Raw genomic sequence first — 20,235 nt, 5'->3', positions numbered from 1 at the left:
TCAATTGTTGGCCACAAATTTGTTCATAAAACTGATCTTGGTATTTAAAATAAACTTTGAATAAAAGTTACAAAAATGAATATTCTAACTTACCTAGGTTTGGTAGAACTACAATATAGAGTCCCTTAATTGTAGCTATTACTGGAGCTGTATATAAATTTCTCCATGGTATCTTCAATGTCAGCTCACCTAAGCATTGGAAATTCATCATCATAAAACTAGTGAAAATATGTTTATAGAAACTCAGTTATTAAAAGAAGGAGAGGAAAACACTCCTGAAATAATAATTTTGGGAGTGTTCTTCAAAATATAAAGTTATATTCAAAGTAAAATATAAAGTGATATTCAATTCATCATATCTGTTACACCCACTGAATGCAGATACTGCATAAAAAGTCAGCAAGCAAAGACAATAAAGCAATGAACCAAGTAACAATTCATTATTTTTTGTCTATAACTGGTAGGGATACTCAATGCAAAAGTTATGTAGAACCATCATGAAAGCAAAATGATGGCCTCATTAATATTGAAGTTCGATATTACAATACAATAACATCACTCATTTGCATGATAAATACTGTATTTGAAAACTGATTAAATTTTTTGAGAAGCTTCTGTTAATTGATATCTTTTCCATGCAATTTATATTCCAGAATCATTTAAGTTATTAAAAAAAGAAAAAAATTTAAAATAAGCAAAAAAAAAAAAAAAAAAAACACTGCACAAGAATACATTATGCATCAGAAAAATTGCACCACCCTAAATGTCTAAACTGATTTATCTGAGCTTTGGTACACAAATTGGTAAAAAATAAAGGTGAAAAATGATCAAAGGTAAAAAAATAAGTACTGAAAACCAGCATAGAATATGATGCATGACCCCCCCCCCCCAGACATTCAGACTGTTATATACAGTACCTTGGTACTGAGTCAAAAAAGATGACTGATAACTCTTCAGTCCACTGTGCTTGGTTAGCTGATCCATTAAACCAAAATGGTTGGTTGAGGCTTGACAGGTTACCATCCCATCATAGCTAGAGCATATGGGATGGTAACTTATGCATTTGAAATTCTCAAATTAATCTCTTCCTAATACAACAACACAAATTCCAGGAACTAGCAAGCCAGGAAAGCATGTCAACATTGCAGGGAAATTATCTGGCAAGATCAGTAACATGGGGCTAGGCACTGTCTTATTGGAATGAAGAGTAATATAACTGTTGGAGAAAAGGTAAGACAACAAATCAATGTATAGTTTCAAAGTAATATCAATGGTATCTCATATCATGATTCCCAATGTATTTAATACAAGAAAAAACTGAGCAAAAAAATAAAATAAATCGGTCAACTGAGTGCTGGGCACTCAGGATGAAGGATCCATAGTCACGAACGGTCGTTAGTGTAGTATCTCAAATAGAGGGCTTTATGGTAACAGAAAAAAGTTTCTAGTACCCCAGCTTGGCCTAAAACTGAGGAACTAATGAAAATATCGTCTATTTGAGTCTTTCCAGTTGTTGTGAATAACAAGGGTGGGAGAAACAACTGGCAGGTGAGGGCCATGCAAGACTCCACACAGGTGCCTCAACACTGGCTCACTGAGTACCTCCTTGCTGGGACAACTCCAGCTTTGAAAATTGTTAAAAAAATACTTCTCATCACAAAATTTATAAATGACATTTATAGAATTATTAACTAACTATTTAACAACCTTTTTGTCACCAAAAGGGGAGTGACCTAGTACAAAGAAGTGCGCTATTGAAGTGCAATAAAAAATTGTTTTTTTAATTTTAACACAAAAAGTAAATGATAGATTTCAATTGGAATAGTTTTCCTTTAATAAGCATCGAATAATGCATAGCTAATGTAATTTTAAAATTTTTAGCTCCAGTAGCGCGGAAATAGAGGGGAAGAGACACAAAAATTACTCCCATTTTCCTGTCTGACACTGCCATTTTTAATTTTAAAAATATTTAAAAATTACACAGTGGATTCCGGTTATTTTGGCCACCAGTTAATCGGGGCAGCCGTTTATTTGGGGAAAATCTTAAAAAACAGAACCCAATAGAGAAAATAGCCAGGGTTTACTTTGCTTAATTGGGACAACATGCCATTTAATCGGGGCAGGAGACCACAGCATTGGAGATTACCCTACAATTGTCTCCGACTGTACCACACGGTTCGGTCGGATTTCTGGAGGTCACAACCACAAAATAATTAACAGTCACCTGTTTATTGGGCTTTTCTGTTAGTGCAATCTATCATAAACGGATAGTAAACTCAATCTTATTAAATTTGTAATAATACTGACAGCTGGAATTCTGTGGGTTATTATGGTGAAATGTATTTACACTTCCACGAAATCTTCAATCATATAAAAAAATTAATTTTCAGAATCTTCCTATTTTGAAAGCTTCGTAACTTGTTACTCCGTTCTCACTTGCTGTTGTTGTTGTTATTTGGTTTTTAGGAGCATTAGCAACTAAGGCCATATTGCTCCGGGGATATGCGGTGGTCATTCCCTGACCTTTCTGCATCCTCCGTATTTTTCTCACTTGCGCGTATCGTGTTACTTGCAATTTGTGTGTGCCGTGTTCTTTGTTATTGATTGCTTATCTTTTTACTGTTTTAAATTTTAACCCCCAACCATAAATGTCAGTGAACAGAAATGTCAGCTAGATAGTATATACATATTACAGTACATATTAATTATTCTGATTATCATGTATATTCTTCCGATTTTCACGTATCATTTAATTTTTTAATTGGTAAGATAATAAAGGGTAAATTTGTGCTTAATATATCTTTACTTTTATAGCCTATGGATAATATTCCTCCTATTTTCACTAATTAGAATCACTGTTTAATAGAACTAAAGTTCAATTCACAAACATGATCACAATGACCGGCGCTTACTACACATCATATAGTGAACGGTACTTTACTATGGTGAGTCTATCGTAATGTGATTTAATTGTACAATGAACCAATTGTAAAGGGAGGGGTCCATTGTATTTTTACCTATTTATGTGAAACTTCAGATAATTGGGGCAGCCACTTAATCAGGCCAAAATGCACTAGTCCCGATGTGTCCCAAATAACCGAAATCGACTGTATTTTAAACCTACTCGTTGAACTCTTTCTAACGGTGTATAATAACCTATAGGTTGTCAACAACATTTTTGTCCCCCCCCCCATTTTACCCTTCATTTCTCAGACAAATTTTTGTCAACAACGATCAATATGACATTTTGTTGGCCCACATGATGCACATACCCATGCAAAATTTCAAGTCAATAGGTTGAGTGGTTCCAGAGATACAATGCTCTGACGGACAGACGGACGGACAGACAATGGAGTGACATTATAAGGGTCCTTCGTTAGACTACGGACACTAAAAAATGTGAGCAAAAACGATGAATATGGACTAAACTAGTAAGTAACCTAATTATCCATAATGAAAATGAAATGCTCTAAACAGAGCCATTTATATTCATTTTTACTAAAAGTTAATTAATTGAAACACTTATTACAATGATAATAAAAAACACTCTCAGTGAGCAACCAGTAACAGTAAATTTCATTTATTCTGAATTACTGAAACTGGCTTCATGGACTTGCAAAGTGAACCTTTCCTACAGTTGAAACTTTCTTCCAAGTGTATGCTTTAGAGAGGTTTCACTGTACTAGAAAAACACAAAAGATGGTACTTCACATCACAGTGTCATTCAAAAACCACATTATTTATCCTGGGACTTTTTCCATCATCCTTTGTGACAGCACAGAATTTTTCCACTTTTTACTCATTTGGAGAGGTCTGGTTTAAACCCCATCAGAGAAATTTTTAAAGACATCAATTGGGACTCTAATTAGTTGGTCTCACATTGCAGTAACTCATGGAACCCACATGAGTTATTCTGGAGTTTACAGCCACTTCTTGGGTCATTGTAAACATACTCACGTCCGCCTTTGAACCGCTTATACCATTCAAACACACTGGTATGACTTAACATTTCATCCCCATAAACAGTTTTTAATATTTCATTTGTTTCTGTTGTAGATTTTCCCAGTTTAAAACAAAATTTGATATTCATTCATTGCCCCATTGCAAAATCATGACAAAGAACATTAACGCAACTAATGAAACTGGTTTACTTGCATCCTGTCAGCCTACTGGACAATCTCTGTGCCACTGTTGGCACAGAGATTGTCCAGTACTAAGTGAATCACTTCCATTTACCACTGACCTCTTTGGGGATACCTACTCTATCGTCCCTATCCTATCTGTTTCCCCCCCCAGTCTCTCCCCCCCTCTCTCTCACTAAACCGACTGAGTACACCCCTTAACCACTTTCGGCCAAATTCTAGTGAACACTTTTTTTTTTTTTAGGCCTTGCCACTAAATCCTTAGAAATTCGATGGTGGAGCCTGCTCGGGCATTTAAATAATCTACTGAGTGCCTGACCTGCCTCCTCGTGGCAAAGTGTGGGCAACAGTGGGTCCCAATAGGGACCCAACGGCTAAATGGTCAGAGAAATAACAGAACATAATGCTACACAACAGACCACTCCCCACACACTTTTTAAATCTCTGGCCTCCACAGAGTTCTATGTCACTCACAAAGAATACAATGCAGAGATGGGGGAACCCCCTGGTGCGGTCAGACAACTAACACACTTTACACTTGACTTTACCACTTCCATTTATTTTACAAACTCACTGAACATGACTGCAACAGCACCAGTCTGGGAACTTTACTGCCACACCCCATATATATACAGGGTGTTTCAAAAGTGGTGGTCAATAATTTAAAGGTGAAATGTACAGACTACAATATGTAAAAAAAGCCTAGTAAACATGGCTTTACTAGGACTTCCAGGACATACAATTCCTTAAGTGAAGCATTTTTGAGAAACTGCACATTTCTAGTTGGGATCCATCACTGACTTGTTTGTTTAGGTTAGGTTATGCTCATTCTCTCCCTTTCCCCTCTCTCAATGCTGAGACGTAGCAGGCATACTAGTACTTGTCAAAGGATAGTCAACGTGGAAAGAGGTTACAGCAATAAAGAGCATGCGAACATGCACTTCATGTATGATAAAGTCAATGGCAGTGCACTCAAGGCTGCACATTTGTACAAAGAAGAATTTCTCCGCCGAAGGCAGCCCAATAGGCGCACATTCATTCAATGCCTTAGAGAACGTGGGCACTTTGCACATGGAGTACGAGCAGGTAGGCCCAGTAGCATAACACCTGATGTTGAGGAAAGGGTGTTAGAAAGAATAGAACAAAATCCAGGAATTTCGACAAGGAGGGTTGCTCTGCAAGAGCGTGTACTGAGTCATAGCATTGTATGGAAAATTTTACATCAATTACTGTACCCCTACCATATCCAGCAAGGTTTCAGCAATACAGACTACCCTCGCAGAGTGAACTTCTGCCAGTGGATGCAACAACAGTGTCTTGAACCCCCAATTTTTAAACAACATTTTGTTCACTGATGAAGCTAGATTTACTCATGATGGTATTTTTAATTTCATAACTGCCACATTTGGTCCGAAGAAAATCCTAATGCAATTCACGAGTCACAACATTAGCAACATTTCCTGTTGAACGTCTGAGCAGGACTACTAGGAGACCTTCTAATTGGATCACACTTTCTGCCAAATAGGTTAACAGGAGAGTTATACCTTCAGTTCCTGCAGAATGTTCTTCCAGACGTCCTTGATGATGATAATTTTCCACATCAGCAACGCCAGAACATGTGGTTTATGCATGATGGTGCACTGGCACATTTTGCTCAAGTTGTGACTCAGTATCTAACTAGATCAGGATCCCAAAGAAAGGGGAACTATAGGAAATTTTGGAATTGGTGAAAGAAATGAGAGGTGAAAGACATGAAATTTGCAGAATCTCGAGGATTGTCGGTAATGAACACTTTTTTTCAAGAAAAGGGTGAACAGAAAGTGGACATGGAAAAGCCCAAATGGATTAACAACTAATGAAATCAACTTCGTCCTCACTAACAGAAGATATATATCGTGAAAGATGTTACCGTCCTGAATAAGGTAAATGTCGCAAGTGATCACAGAATGGTAAGATGCACACTTGATATAGATATAAGAAAAGAAAGGAAAAAACTGACTCGAGTAAATAATACGAAGGTCTTTGAGAAAACAGAAGAGGAGGAAAAAAACAGTATGTACTGGGACTTAAGAACAAGTTTGAGCTTCTGCAGACTGCTCAGGACCAAGATATCAATGTGGAATATTACAACTTTCTGAAAGTGATAAAGCCAGAGAAACCTACAGGTAAAAAGAAATCCAAAGAAGAAAAAATAAGTCAAGAAACACTTGTCATGATGAACCGAAGACGACAAATGAAAAGCAAGATAAACACTGACAAGGATAAAATTAGTATACTGATTTATGCAAAGCCATTAGAAAGAGAGAGAGGACATATGATTTAACACAAGAAAAGTAGAACAAGCATTAAGGGAAAACAAAGGACTTAAATCAGCAGCCATGAGCAGTAATACAAAAAGACAAATGATACTGAAACTGAAGAATAGCGATGATGTACTTATAAATAGCAGAGAAGCATGATTCAAATAGCAGAAAACTACTATAGAGAATTATACAAGGAGCGAGGGAATGATGCCAGCAGTGGAGAATGTGGATCGCAAATTAGTATCACATACAATATACCCGATGTCCTTCCTGATGAGGTGAACATGCGTCGAAGAAAATGAAGAATCAGAAAGCCCCTGGGGAAGATGAAGTTACTGCAGAGTTGTTAAAATTGGGATGAAGAGACATGGCACAAAAACTGGCAAGACTCTTCACAAAATGCATTAGAAAAGATGTGATACCTAAGGAGTAGAATAATGCAATCATAGTTTTGCTGCATAAGAAAAGAGATAAATCAGAAATAGGAAATTATAGACCAATTAGCTTGTTATCCCACATCTATAAATTGTTCACAAGGGTCATTACTAACAGATTAGAAAGAATACTTGATGAGAATCAACCGAAAGAGCAAGCTCGCTTTAGGACAGGATTCTCAACTATGGATCACCTTCACATAATGTCACAGCTAATGGAGAAAGCAAATGAATATAAAACACCATTATGGCTGGCATTTGTGGATTATGAAAAGGCATTTGACTCCATACAGCATAAGGCAATGTTTCGGGCACTGGAAAGACAAGGCATAGGTAGCCCATATATTATGATTTTGAAGAAAATATATGAAAATGCTACCTCCTTTATTAGACTAGACAAAGACAGTATTAAATTTAAAATTGAGAAAGGAGTTCGACAAGGAGATATATAATATCTCCGAAGTTGTTTACTGCTGCCCTGGAGGAAGCTTTCAGAAGATTAGACTGGTCGCATAAAGGAGTCAATGTGAATGGAGAGTAACTAAACCATTTACGATTTGCAGATGACATTGTGGTCATAAGCCACGATCCCAAAGAATTAGAGGAAAATCTTAATCAGTTATGCAGAGTTATTAAGGATTTTGGACTAAAGATGAATATGGCTAAAACAAAAGTAATGATGAACAAGTATGCCATAGAAAGGGATATAATGATTGAAGGAGCAGTAATTGAAAAGGTGCAGTCATATACTTATCTGGGAGAAGTTACTAGCTGTAATAATGATAAATGGCTGGAAGTCAAGAGAAGAATAAATTTTGGATGGATAGCATTCAGGAAATATAGTCACATGCTGAGGAGCAATATCCCAATTTGTGTGAAACGTAAAATAATGAACAAATGTATACTACCCACCATGACTTATGGAAGTGAAACTTGTGTACACACCAAAAGAATGAAAGAGAAGCTGAGAACGACACAGCAAAGAATTGAATGAATTATATTGGGAATCAGACTGTTAGATAAGAAGAGAAACACGTGGATTAGGCAGCAAACTCAAGTAAAGGGCATTCTTATTATCAAAACTAAAGAACTAAAATGGTCTTGGGCAGAACACATAGCTTGAAGACACGATGACAGGTGGACTAAGAGAATAACAGAATGGTACCCAAGACGAGCTAGAATAAAACCTGGAAGACAACAACAGAGATAGATAGATGAAATTTATGAGTTTGTGGGTAGTAAATGGATGGCCATTGCCCAAAACAGAAGGAACTGGAAAGTTGCTGGAGAGGCCTTCATCCTGTAGTGCATTGAAAATGGCTGATGATGATTTAACTAGAAGATATGGTCAATGGTGGATAGGTAGAGGTGGGCCTGTAATGTGGCCTCCCAGATCACCAGACTTAAATCCAATGGATATTTTGTATCTGGGGTCATGTAAAAAGCTTGGTGTATACCTCTAACATTAACACAGTTGAGGATTGCAGCGTCGGGTTGAAGGAGCCTTTCAGCAAATCAGAAATGACCCAGGAATGCCTGAGAGGATTCACAACTCAATGCAGAGAAAACTACAAAGCTGCGTACAGATGCAAGGACAGCATTTTGAACACCTTTTGAAACATCATGTAACATCTGTAAAATCCTGTAGTGTTGATACCAAAAATTAAAAATGTATTATCTTACATTTTTAAGCAAAGGATTCTCAAAGCTTTTTGCTAAACTAGTGGCCTGATGTTCACTGGGACTTTTTTGCTTATTTTAGTTTGTACTTTTCATCTTTAAATTACTGAACATCATTTTTGAAACACCATATATATATAAAATTTTTAAAAAATAAAATAAATAATAGTAATGAACACAATAATAATAAAAGAATAAAAATAATAAATAAATCAAAAATAACAATAAAAATATGAACGGGAAAAAAATAGAGAAAGCATAAAAAAGTAGATAAGAAAATAAACTAATTATGTGATTCCTGTCTCATATGGATAACTATGAAGTTGACCTATGAATTTCACCAAGTTGCCAGCCTCAACTACCCACAAAGGTAACCTGTTCCATTAATCAACATGCTAACTAAAAGAAGACTTCCTACAATCCAATCACAATTTAAATTTGTGACCCCAAATTTTGGAACTAATTATAACAGTGAAAATTTCACCTTCCTTCACCTATGAGAGCCTTACAGGCCTTATTCAGGTCTCCTATGAGGTGTCTGGTTACCAAGATGAAATCTTTCGTATCGCAGAGAACCTCAAACAAAACGTTTTGAGGTTCTCTGCAATATTTATTTTGCCAGGACCCAGAGAAGATTGCTGTCGGCTATTGGAAATTAATTGATGAAAACAGAAACTCAACACTGTTCAAACATTTCCGCAAAACATTGTTTCTTCATTGTGTATTTTATGACAGAGGTTCCCAAACTTTCTCAGTTCATGGTGCCCTTAGTGTCTCAGTAATTTTTTAATGGTGCACCTAGACCAAAAGGAATACCTAACAGTTAAGTAGTTAGGTCCAAACAACTTAATAAGAAATGCTGACACTACGAACTATGTTGAGACATTAGTTTGCTGGTGTCCGACAGATTGGCATTAGTAGAGGCATACAATGCAAGAAAGCAAGCTTATGCAGCATCAGCCAAAAAAAAACACTCCGATTTCACCCCTACGTTTGTTCCAAATACCTGTCCAGCCCTTAAATTTATTTAGGATATTAATTTCCACAACAAAAGATGGAAGTCTCTTCCACCTATCAAATACCCACTGGCTAAAGGCAAACTTCTGCACATCTATCCTACAACTGTCTTTCCTCAATTTAAATTTATGCCCTCACAGGTGATTATTCTGAGCAAGAGGAAGAATCCCATCAGCACTGAGCATGCTCAAAACCATTCAAGGCTTTATACACCTCATTCAGATCACCTCGCAAGTGCCTAGTTTCCAGACACTGCAATTTGCAAAACTTAAGCCTTTCTTCGTAAGAGCACCCCTTTGTTCCATTCACTAATCTTGTTGCCCTTCTCTGTACTCGTTCCAGCAGCTCTACATCCTTCTTGAAATGAGGCCTCCAGACCTGTATACAGTACTCAAGGTGTGGCCTGACCATTGCCTTATACAATGGAATAATAACCTCCTTATCCCTGCTAGAAAAATTCCTGTATATCATTGACAAGACACCATGAGGTACTCTTGCAGACCGTCTGCACTGCTCAGAAAACTTCATATCTGCCTGCTCAATTACCCCTAGGTCCTTTTCGTTCTCTACCACTGTCAGTATAGTACCACAGAGTTGATACGTTACTCTGGGGTTACTGCTTCCCATATGTAGTACTTTACATTTGTCAATGTTAAACTTCATTTGCCACCTCTCAGCCCATCTGCTCAACTTTTCTAGATCCTGTTGCAGCAGCGTACTGTCATTAGTGTCATTAACAACCCTGCCAACCTTCGTATCGTCTCCAAACTTGAACATTAAGCCTCATATACCATCATCAATATAATTTATAAATACAGAAAACAACAATGAACCCAACACTGAACTCTAAGGGACTCTACTAATAACATTAGTCCACGAAGAGCAGTGTCCATTGATTGCCTCCAATTCCACACTGCTCCAATTTGTGCAGCAGTCTTCCACGTGCAACAGTATCAAAAGCCTTTCTAAGATCCAAATATATGATATCAAAGTTATTCGCTGTATCCAGTTGCATTGTGACCACATCATAGTATCCAATCAAATTAGTCCGACAAGACTTCCCCTTAACCCATGCTGTGTCCGAGCTATAACTGAAGTCTTGTCTAGATGATCCTGCAGTGGTTCTTTAACCAGTGTCTCCATTAACTTCCCTGGAACAGAAGTTAAACTAACAGGTCTATAATTACTTGTGTCGCCAATTGATCCTCTGTTGTGAACTGGGGTCACATTTGCACTTTTCCAGTCCATGGCTACCTCCCCTGAGTCCAAGGAAGTTCTCATGATTATGGCTAAGGATTTGCTTACTTCCTTTGCTGCCTCCTTTAATATAACTGGATAGATCCAATTCACCCCAGGTGCCTTTGTTATGTTTATCTTCAACAATTTCTCCTCCACTTTCCTCTCAGTTATTACAAAATCATCTAGCTCACTGCCAGAGTTTAGTTCACCTCTGGCATTCCCCCTTCGAATGACCCCTCATGTGTGAATGTAGATGCAAAATACTCATTTAGTTTGTTAGCCACCTGAGCAGGATCATCAAGTTGAACCATCAATATCCAGTGGACCAATCCGATTCATGACCTTCCTTCTAGAGTTTACATATGTAAACAACTCTTTGCTGTTTTTCTTGACGTTCTTTGCCAAAGATTTCTCATAATCTGCCTTTGCCTGCCTAACCTCCTTTGTGACTTGGTTACAGACCAGCTGATATCTATCGCAAGTTTCCATGTCACCCATTATTTTATATGTATCCCTTGCATTTTTCTTCTCTGCCACATGTCTCATTAGTTCATCTGACATCCATTTAGGCCTTAACCTTGAACAATATTTCTTAGTTTGCATGTAAAGCCTAGTAGCTTCCAAGATTAATTCTTTGAATGCTTCCCATTTTGAATTTGCTGTCGGTAACATCATCAGTTGGTCCCACCGTATAGAATTTAAATACTGTCTCAGACTTCCATAGTTGCCTTTATGAAAGCAAAAACCCTTTCCTTTACCCTTGATGTGGGCTGAAGTGGGATTTACTCTTTGAGTAAATCCCACTTTGCACACACTGTTCACTGCCACCTAGTGGTTCCTTTATCTGCAGATTCTTAATGCATGAAGAATCACTGTTAATAATCAGTTCAAGAGTATTACTCCCTCTAGTTGCCTCCCGAACATGCTGACGTAGAAAATAACCATCTAATAATTCCACAAAAGCCTTGCTAGTGTGTGAGTGACCAGCACCCAAATTCCAGTCAATATCTGGGAAATTAAAATCCCCCATTATAAGACTCTCTGATTTACTGGCCCATTCTATTTCCCTGTACAGTTTCTTATTATACTCATCACAGTCATTAGGCCTATAACACACTCTTACTCTCAATTTTGATTTCCCAGTGCTTATGTCACACCTAACTGACTCGACACTGCACTGTCCAGCAATGCTGACTGGCTGTACTTCCTTGTATTTTATGAGGTTCTTAACTAATAGCATAACCCCTTCTCCCTTCCTGTCTTTCCTGTACACATTGTACTCCCCAAATTCCAGTTCTGCATTCCTTATTCATCAAATTTACTTACCAAAATATTCATCAAATTTACTTACCAAACTCCTAGCACTAATGTACACACACGTATACATGCACCTGTTCCTATTCTTAGCTACCCAAACACAACCCATGTATTTCCTTGTACCGCAATGGCTCCCAGCAGTCTCTGAAATCTCCTGCACCTCATTCCTCACTGTCACCTCTGCCTGTGGCTACTGTTAATCTATTAATCCGTGTTTTCCCCCAAGCTAGCAGCTTTCTGACCCACCTAACACTGTCTCCATAGCATCATCAAATATTCTTGCACCCTTTCTATTTAAGTGTATCCCATCCCTGTAGAAGCAGTCTCTCCTGTTAATAAGCACAGACCAGGCTGAGAAAAATTCTATCCCTTGAACCTTGCACAATCTCTTCAGGGTCGAATTGATTGACAAAGCTCTCATCATATACTCCCTTCTATCGTGTCTGGGCAGAATTGCAGACACTTTTAAATTCAACCCTAATTCACGGCTTTTTTTCAACAGTGACCTGTACTTGTTAAGTAAATCCGCCGGTCTCCAAATCTTAATATCATTAGTAAGGTATCATTAATATCATCAGTAAGATATCGGATGTTAAGTATCGCTGTGTTTCCCTTGAAAATTTAAAATATTCTGTGGCACACAGTTTGGGAACCATTGTTTTATGCAATAAACATTTAATTCCATAATTATTTTCATTATCTTTTACAGGGTATACAGTTAAAAAGTTATTTAAAGGTATTTTTAAAATTTTTTATGGACATTCCTGAACAATTATAATTTTTCCTATTGATTATTATATTTGATTAATGCATTTCCATTTCGTGTGATGCACTCGTAGGACAAATTAATCGTGTTAATTGAAGTCAGCCTGTATTACAGAAATCCCATCGTTGGAATGCAAGAATGGCATTCAGTACGTTCTGATATCTCTTCTTTGCATGCCCTCCAATCTGAACGTTCTTAAAAAGAATAATTCAAAGAGGAAGGAAGTGACAAGCCACACCAACCTGTTATTTCAGAACATGTAACAGAGCTGTGTTTAATGCACAGGAATATTCCAATGCTCTAATATACAGTGTCTGTGATGGGTTACCATAAAACCCACTGATAAAGATAATTTGGAATATCAAAAGCTATAGATGTTTTATTTCGTTTTATTTACTTTATATTTTATTAAAGGGTGATAAATTTTATCAATGGAGTGTTTCTTTACTTGCACAGATTATATAAGAAATGCTATTTTATTTGTTGATTAGGATATCTGATTTTGATTTAGATATCGTATGATCACATCAATGAAAGAAATCAGGCAGCCATTTATCTACTTGAATCAGACAATCAACATGATCAAACTCAGTTATAAGTCATGTTAACACTAACAATATAACATAAAACAGGACTAAGTAGAGGGGAAAAGGAGAAAAAAAAATAAATAAATAAAAAAGGGCAGAAATATAAAGGAAAATGCAGAAACATAAACAAAAATGTTGACCTTGTTAAATGGAAAAAAGGTTTGTTTGTTTGTTATTTAGTTTTTAGGAGCATTAGCAACTAAGGCCATATTACTCCGGAGATATGCTGTTGTCATTCCCTAACCTTTCTGCATCCTCCGTATTTGGTGGTCGCGGGCTCGAACCCCGGTCTAATTAAGAAGGTGTGCTACGCACTGCTGCTCCTGCCAAGTGGGAATGGAAGAAGGGCTATAAAAAATATCAAATACAAGTAACCAAACCTGATAAAACATTACTGATGATTTTATTTGGCATTAAGGACTTTAAAGCGAGCATATCTGAAACTTGTTTCTAAAAGCGAGCATATCTGAAACCCAATGCTATCTTACTTTCTACAAAAAAAGGAATCTACTGCACCTATTCACATCATCCAGATTTCCGGACACAAGCACATTTCTTTATTTAGTTTAACCTCAATTACTAACCTCTCCCTCTCTCTCTCTTGGCACTTAAGAGTCACATATATCACTTCTCACACATCCAAAACTATAATCTCTTTTCTCCTGGCATTATTTTTCTTCCGTTATTCTCAAACTTCCCTTATCTGAAGTGCCCTCGAAATTCCTGAACTCTAACCAAAAAAAGAACCAAAGCTCAGTCAATGGCCCTCCTCCCCATGCAACTGACTTCACTGCCAGACAAATAACAATAATACATTAAATTACTCAAGTGTACGAGAGCCTTTCTATTAACATTACAGTGGATTATCTAACAGATGTAATGTAGTGTTCACAGGCTGGCTGCTAGATAGTCCACCAGACTGAACCTATTGGTAACTCTCTCTAGGAGGCTTCCAGATCAACTAGTGTATAATCTTAATAACACTACTCTGCCAGATAGTGACTGGAGGAAGTCAGAATAGTGTGTATGCAGGGTGGGCATTGTCAAGGCCACATTATGTCAAGGAGCTGGGTATATTCTTGCCATGGAAACACCATATCCAAAAATTTCATCACTTCATACAGTATATCCTCTCCATCTTTTCTTACTACTGAATACATCATGAATTGTCAAACTAATAGAACAAACTTATCTGCAAAAAGATCTAAACCTCAAAAACACTTCTTTGTTCATTTCACAAATATATGTGGTCTCAATTCGTATCTCAATGATGTCCATTTTCACTTACAGTCTGTCAAACCCCATGTACTTTTTTCTGACAGAATCCCACTTATCAGTTGATTGAACCAGTTCTGATCTCAGTTGTCCAAATTATTCATTCTATGATTCTTTTCACTTCTAAGCTAGTACTTTTGAAGAGGTTTTCATCCATTCCCCCTATCGGTCTCCAAACTCCACTAATCACTTGGAACTCTTTGATTTCCTCTCTTTCAAACTTGACTTTCTCCAGTCCAACTTTCCCAACAGGAAGGTAATTTTCCTTGGTGATTTTAATGTTTGCAACTCCAGCTGGCATCCATTTTCTAGTCACACAGACCCAGCTAGGCAAGATGCTGTGGCTTTTGCAATTATTATTATTATTAGCCATATGGTGAAAGGAAGCCTGAGGCTTATGCTGCACCAGTCAAATAAAAAATTCTGAATTACCCTGAGAGAGAGAGAGAGAGAGAGAGAGAGAAGTAGAAGAGAAACATCAAGAAAGAGATAAATAATGATATCCAGCCAGCTCAGGATCCTGGGTGTGCCAAGCCCATACTCACCTGATGTGAACCCCTGGGGTAAATACTAATGATCTCACACAGATTGTTTATTTACCTACAAGAATACCAGACAATCCTAACCACACAGCCAACTCACTTGATCTTTTTCTCACAAACAACCCTTCTAAGTACACGGCTGTGTGAGTGGTCCTCTAGGAACCTCGGATCACAGTTTGGTCTCTTCTTCAATGGAGCCTTTCTCAATCTCATGTTGTTTGGCATATTACAAAAATTCAAAATGGGATGATCTGACATTTCTTTTCTTCTTTTCCTTGGCAGATTACTGTTTCAAATCTTCTAATGTCAATGTTTGCTAAAATTGTGTCAGTGAAATTATTCTTGTAAGGATGAAATTCTTTATTCCACACTTCAACTTAAAATCTCTTCATTTATCTAAACCGTGGTTTTCCAATAAATGTATGAAGGGTGTTCGAGATAAGAAATTTTCATACTGCAAATGGCTTCTATCCAAATCTTCAGGTTCATTTTCTGCATACACCAAAGCTCGCAACAACTGTAAAGTACTTATTAATCAGTCCATACTTGGTTTCAAACAGACAGGCTAAGAGTAGAAAACTTGCTTCTTGTCCAAATGGTAATCAAGTATTCCGGTCTCTTGCCAAAGCTATTGGCTGCAACTTTTGTCCACCTCTGTCAAAATCAGATGATTCTGTTGCTACTTCAGCCAAAGATAAGGCTGACCTGCTACCAGCCTAATTTTCTTCAAATTCATGTATTGATGACCTTGGTAAACCAGATCCTACCATTCCCAGTGCACTCCATTCAATACTTCCTGTGGTCATCTGTCAAAAGGATGCCAGAAGGATTTTAAACAATCTTGATGCTAAGGGTCTTGATGGTATTTCTCCACTTGTTCTCAAAACCTGTGCTCCTGAACTTACTCCTTTTCTGTATCACTTTCTTATTCCAAAGGTGGTAACCCTTCTGATTGTAAATTTGTTCATATCCAGCCAGTTCCTATAAAGAGTGACAAATCCCTCCCATCCAATTATCAACCCACTGCACTTACTTCTACTCTTTCTAAAGTAATGAAGAAATCAATTAACTGCCAACTCAAACTACAGTCGATTCCGGTACTAGTACATTTTGTACTAGTCCCAATGGACTAGTGCATTTTGGCCCGATTAAGTGGCTGCCCCAATTATCCGAAGTTTCACGTAAATAGTTAAAAATACAATGTACCTCCCCCTTTACAATTAGTTCACTGAACAATCAAATCACATTACGACGAACTCACCATAGTAAAGTACCGTTCACTATACGATGTGCAGTAAGTGCCGGGTCATTGTGATCACGTTTGTGAATTGAATTTTAATTCTATTAAACAGAGAGTCTAATTAGCGAAAATAGGAGGAATATTATCCACAAGCTATAAAAGTAAAGATAAATTAAGCACAAATTTACCCTTTATTACCTTACCAATTAAAAAATTAAATGATATGTGAAATTCGGAAGAATATACGTGATAATCGGAATAATTAATACGTACTGTAATATGTACATCCTAACTAAACTAGCTGACATTTGTGGGTGGGGGTTAAAATTTAAAACAGTAAAAAGATAAGCAATCAATAACAAAAAACACGTCACACACAAATTGCAAGTAATACAATACGCGAAAGTGGGAATGGAGTAACGAGTTATAAAGCTTTAAAAATGGGAATGAAGAGAAGATTCTGAAAATTATTTTTTTTTATATGACTGAAGATTCCATGGAAGTGTAAACACATTTTACCATAATAACCCACAGAATTCCAGCTGTCAGTATTATCACAAATTCAATAAGATCAAGTTTACTATCCGTTTATGATAGATTGCACTAACAGAAAAGCCCAATAAACAGGTGACTACTAATTGTTTTATGGTTGTGACCTCCAGAAATCCGACCAAACTACATGGTACGGTCGGAGACAATCGTAGGGTAATCTCCAGTGCTGAGGTCTTCTGCCCTGATTAAACAGCATTTGTCCCAATTAAGCAAAGTAAACCCTGGCTATTTTCTCAATTGGGTTTTGGTTTTTAAGATTTGTCCCAAATAAACGGCTGCCCCGATTAACTGGTGGCCCAAATAACCGGAATCCACTGTATATAGAAACTTTCCACCTGATCAACGATCATCAGTATAGATTCGGTCAGTGTCAATTCACTGGTGACATTCTGATTTATGTTACCCATCTATAGACAAATTCAATGGAAAAGTTTGGTGAAATTCAAGCAGTTGCTCTTGATATTTCAAATGCTTTTGATCTCTTTGGCATAAAGGTCTTCTAAATAAGCTTTCACCTTATGGTTTGCCAACTGTTTTTTGCAACTGAGTATCCAGATTTCTCCCTGACTGCTCATTCCGGGTGATAGTATATGGCTCTCTGTCTTCTAACTTCTCCACTATTTCTGGTGTACACAAAGGTTCAGTCCTTTCTCCCACTCTTTTCCTCTTGTATATTAATGACCTTTCACTGAGTGGAAATCCTATCCCTAGTTTTGCTGACGAGAGCACACTGCAATCCACCTTCCAGTTTGAGAATCCTTGCTCTGCACAAACAGCTTCAACTTCTCAAATACCTACTAGCAATTCCTTAAATGCTCATCTTCAATAGCGTGATATCACAATCCTTTTAAAATTCATTTCTGCCTTATATCTCGCAAAAAGGATTCTTCTCCTAAACTATTCTTCAATGACACTGATTTCTAGACATGATCACATATCTCTCTCTTGGGGATTACCCTGAATTGTAATCTCTCTGGCATAAGCACACACATACTGCTTCCTCGTCAACTAAAAAACAAACTGAGTTTTCTCTTTCACTACCGGCATTACTTTTCTTCCAAACAGCTATTCACTCTGTACAAATCTGCCCTACCATGGAATATTGTTCCCACATCTGAAGTGGTGCCCCCCAAAAATTCTCTCAATCTTCTAGATTACATTCAAAAGAAAGCAGTTAGGTTAATTAAAGACACATCTCTAACAGAGTCTCTTCACTCTCTGCCTTACAGATGTTTTTTTCTGCTGCATGCCTTTTCTATAAATACTTCCATGTGCACTTTTCTTCTGAATGGGCTTCTATAATTCTTGCACTCTCTTCCAAACCAGTCCAAATACATGCCCAAACTAGTCAACATCCTTTTATTGTCCAACTCACAGAACCAACCTTTCTCCTTCCTCATTTATTCATTCAACTTCCGCTTTCTAGAACAACTCCTGAAAATTACAATCTATAGAAATTTAAGCCTAATGTCAACAAGTATCTTCTTTAATCTTCTAGGCCTCAAACCCATACACGGTACTAAGTGTTATACGTTCTAATCCCTCTTGTGTTTGGAGTTTTCACAAAAAAAATTTTTTTTTTTTAATTTCCATTGTCTTTTGAACAAGCAAAAAAATAACAATTCTTTCTCCTAAAGCGGTTTAACATATTAGTATTAATATCAGTAAAGCCATATAGCGCAAGAAAGTCGCAGGCTTTTGCTGCACTGGGACAAAAAAAGTGTATAAGATAATACAAATTACCTTCCTCCTCACGTAGGTAACTATCCAGTTTTTTTACCTTTGAAATCCTTCAAACTCTCAACCTCAACTACCTACAGAGGAAACTGTTCCAGTAATTAACAATTCACTAGCTAAAAGAAAAGTTCCTACAATCTACACTAAACCTCTTAATTTGAATCCCCTGTAATTTGAATTTATGGCCCTCAACCTCTGGAATTTTTTATAACAAAAATTCCTTCATTCATTCATTTCACTAACCCCTCTCAAAACCTTATAAACCTCAATCAGGTTCCCTCTAAGGTGCCTAGGTGGCAAGCTCTGCAGCCTGTATGATCAAAGTTTTTTCTCATATGGTCACCCTTTTGCCAATCTCACCATGTGAGTTGCCATCTCTGGACCCTTCCAAGAAACTTACTTTTTTTTTTCAGTCTCTATTCTTGGACACAGTATTCCAAATGCGGTCTTACAATTGCTTAATTCAGTGGGATTATGACCTACCTATCTCTACAGGATACTGTTCAATAAATCATTGATAGGACGTCATGAACTCTCATGGCCACCTGTTTTTTTTTTTTTTTTTTTAATGTAAACCCCAAACGAGAGGTATTAGAACTGCTAAGAGAACTTCAATCTGTTTACACTGCTAAGAAAACTTCAATCTGCACATATTGTTACTTCCAGATCCCTTTCTTCCACTACTGTTTTCAATTCAACCCCACCAAGTTTATAAGTTATTTTGGAATTGCTATTCCCCAAGTACAAGACACATTTTGCCACATTAAAACACAGCAAAACTTTTCTCAACATTCTTGAAACGTGTTCAAGTCATCCTAAAGGAGCACTGCTTGGCACTGATCATTAACGACTTTCTCAATCTTTATGTTGTCTTCAAATTTTGACAATATGCCCTTTATCCTTTTGTTGAGGTCATTTATGAAAATCAGAAGGAACACTGGTCCAAGAACCAATTCTAGGGAGCCCCACTTCTGACATAACACCAATCTGAAGAATAGCCATTAATCATAAACCTCAGCCTTCTGCCCTGCAGCCACCCTACAATCTTTTCCAGTAATCCCAACATGTTCAAGCTTATACAGTTAACCTCTCATAAAGGACTAAGTCAAATGCCTTGCTAAAATCCAAATAAACTATGTCAAATATTGTTCCCTACATCCAGCACATAACTGTATGTGATTGTACAAATGGGAGCAGAATGGTATTAAGGGTAAGTTGCTACAATGGATAAAAGGATGGTTAAGTGGGAGAAGACAGAGGGTGGTAATCAATGGGTGCTGCTCTTCTTGGACTAATGTTATTAGTGGAGTCCCACAGGGTTCGGTGTTAGGTCCACTGTTGTTTTGTATATTTATCAATGATATTGATGAAGGTATATCAGGCTTAATGTCGAAGTTTGCAGAT

The 20,235-nt window shown here is 37.2% G+C and overlaps 1 protein-coding gene across 4 annotated transcripts in view; it reads right to left on the bottom strand.

Moving 5' to 3' along the window:
- Nucleotides 1–20,235, bottom strand: part of Vps13 (vacuolar protein sorting 13C) — a 1,645,987-nt gene that overhangs the window by 1,593,475 nt on the left and 32,277 nt on the right. For all 4 annotated transcript variants that reach the window (XM_090373229.1, XM_090373247.1, XM_090373239.1 and 1 more), the window contains exon 3: nt 94–189. In XM_090373229.1, coding sequence (XP_090229355.1) covers nt 94–189 — 96 coding nt within the window. The remainder of the gene's footprint in view (nt 1–93; nt 190–20,235) is intronic.

Source organism: Mastigoproctus giganteus, chromosome 1, assembly GCF_048544385.1.
Source record: "Mastigoproctus giganteus isolate SK-2022 chromosome 1, ASM4854438v1, whole genome shotgun sequence".
In the NCBI taxonomy this organism is placed as follows: domain Eukaryota; kingdom Metazoa; phylum Arthropoda; class Arachnida; order Uropygi; family Thelyphonidae; genus Mastigoproctus; species Mastigoproctus giganteus.
The sequence above is the reverse complement of the archived record's forward strand: the minus strand, read 5'-3'. Positions and strand labels throughout refer to the sequence as shown.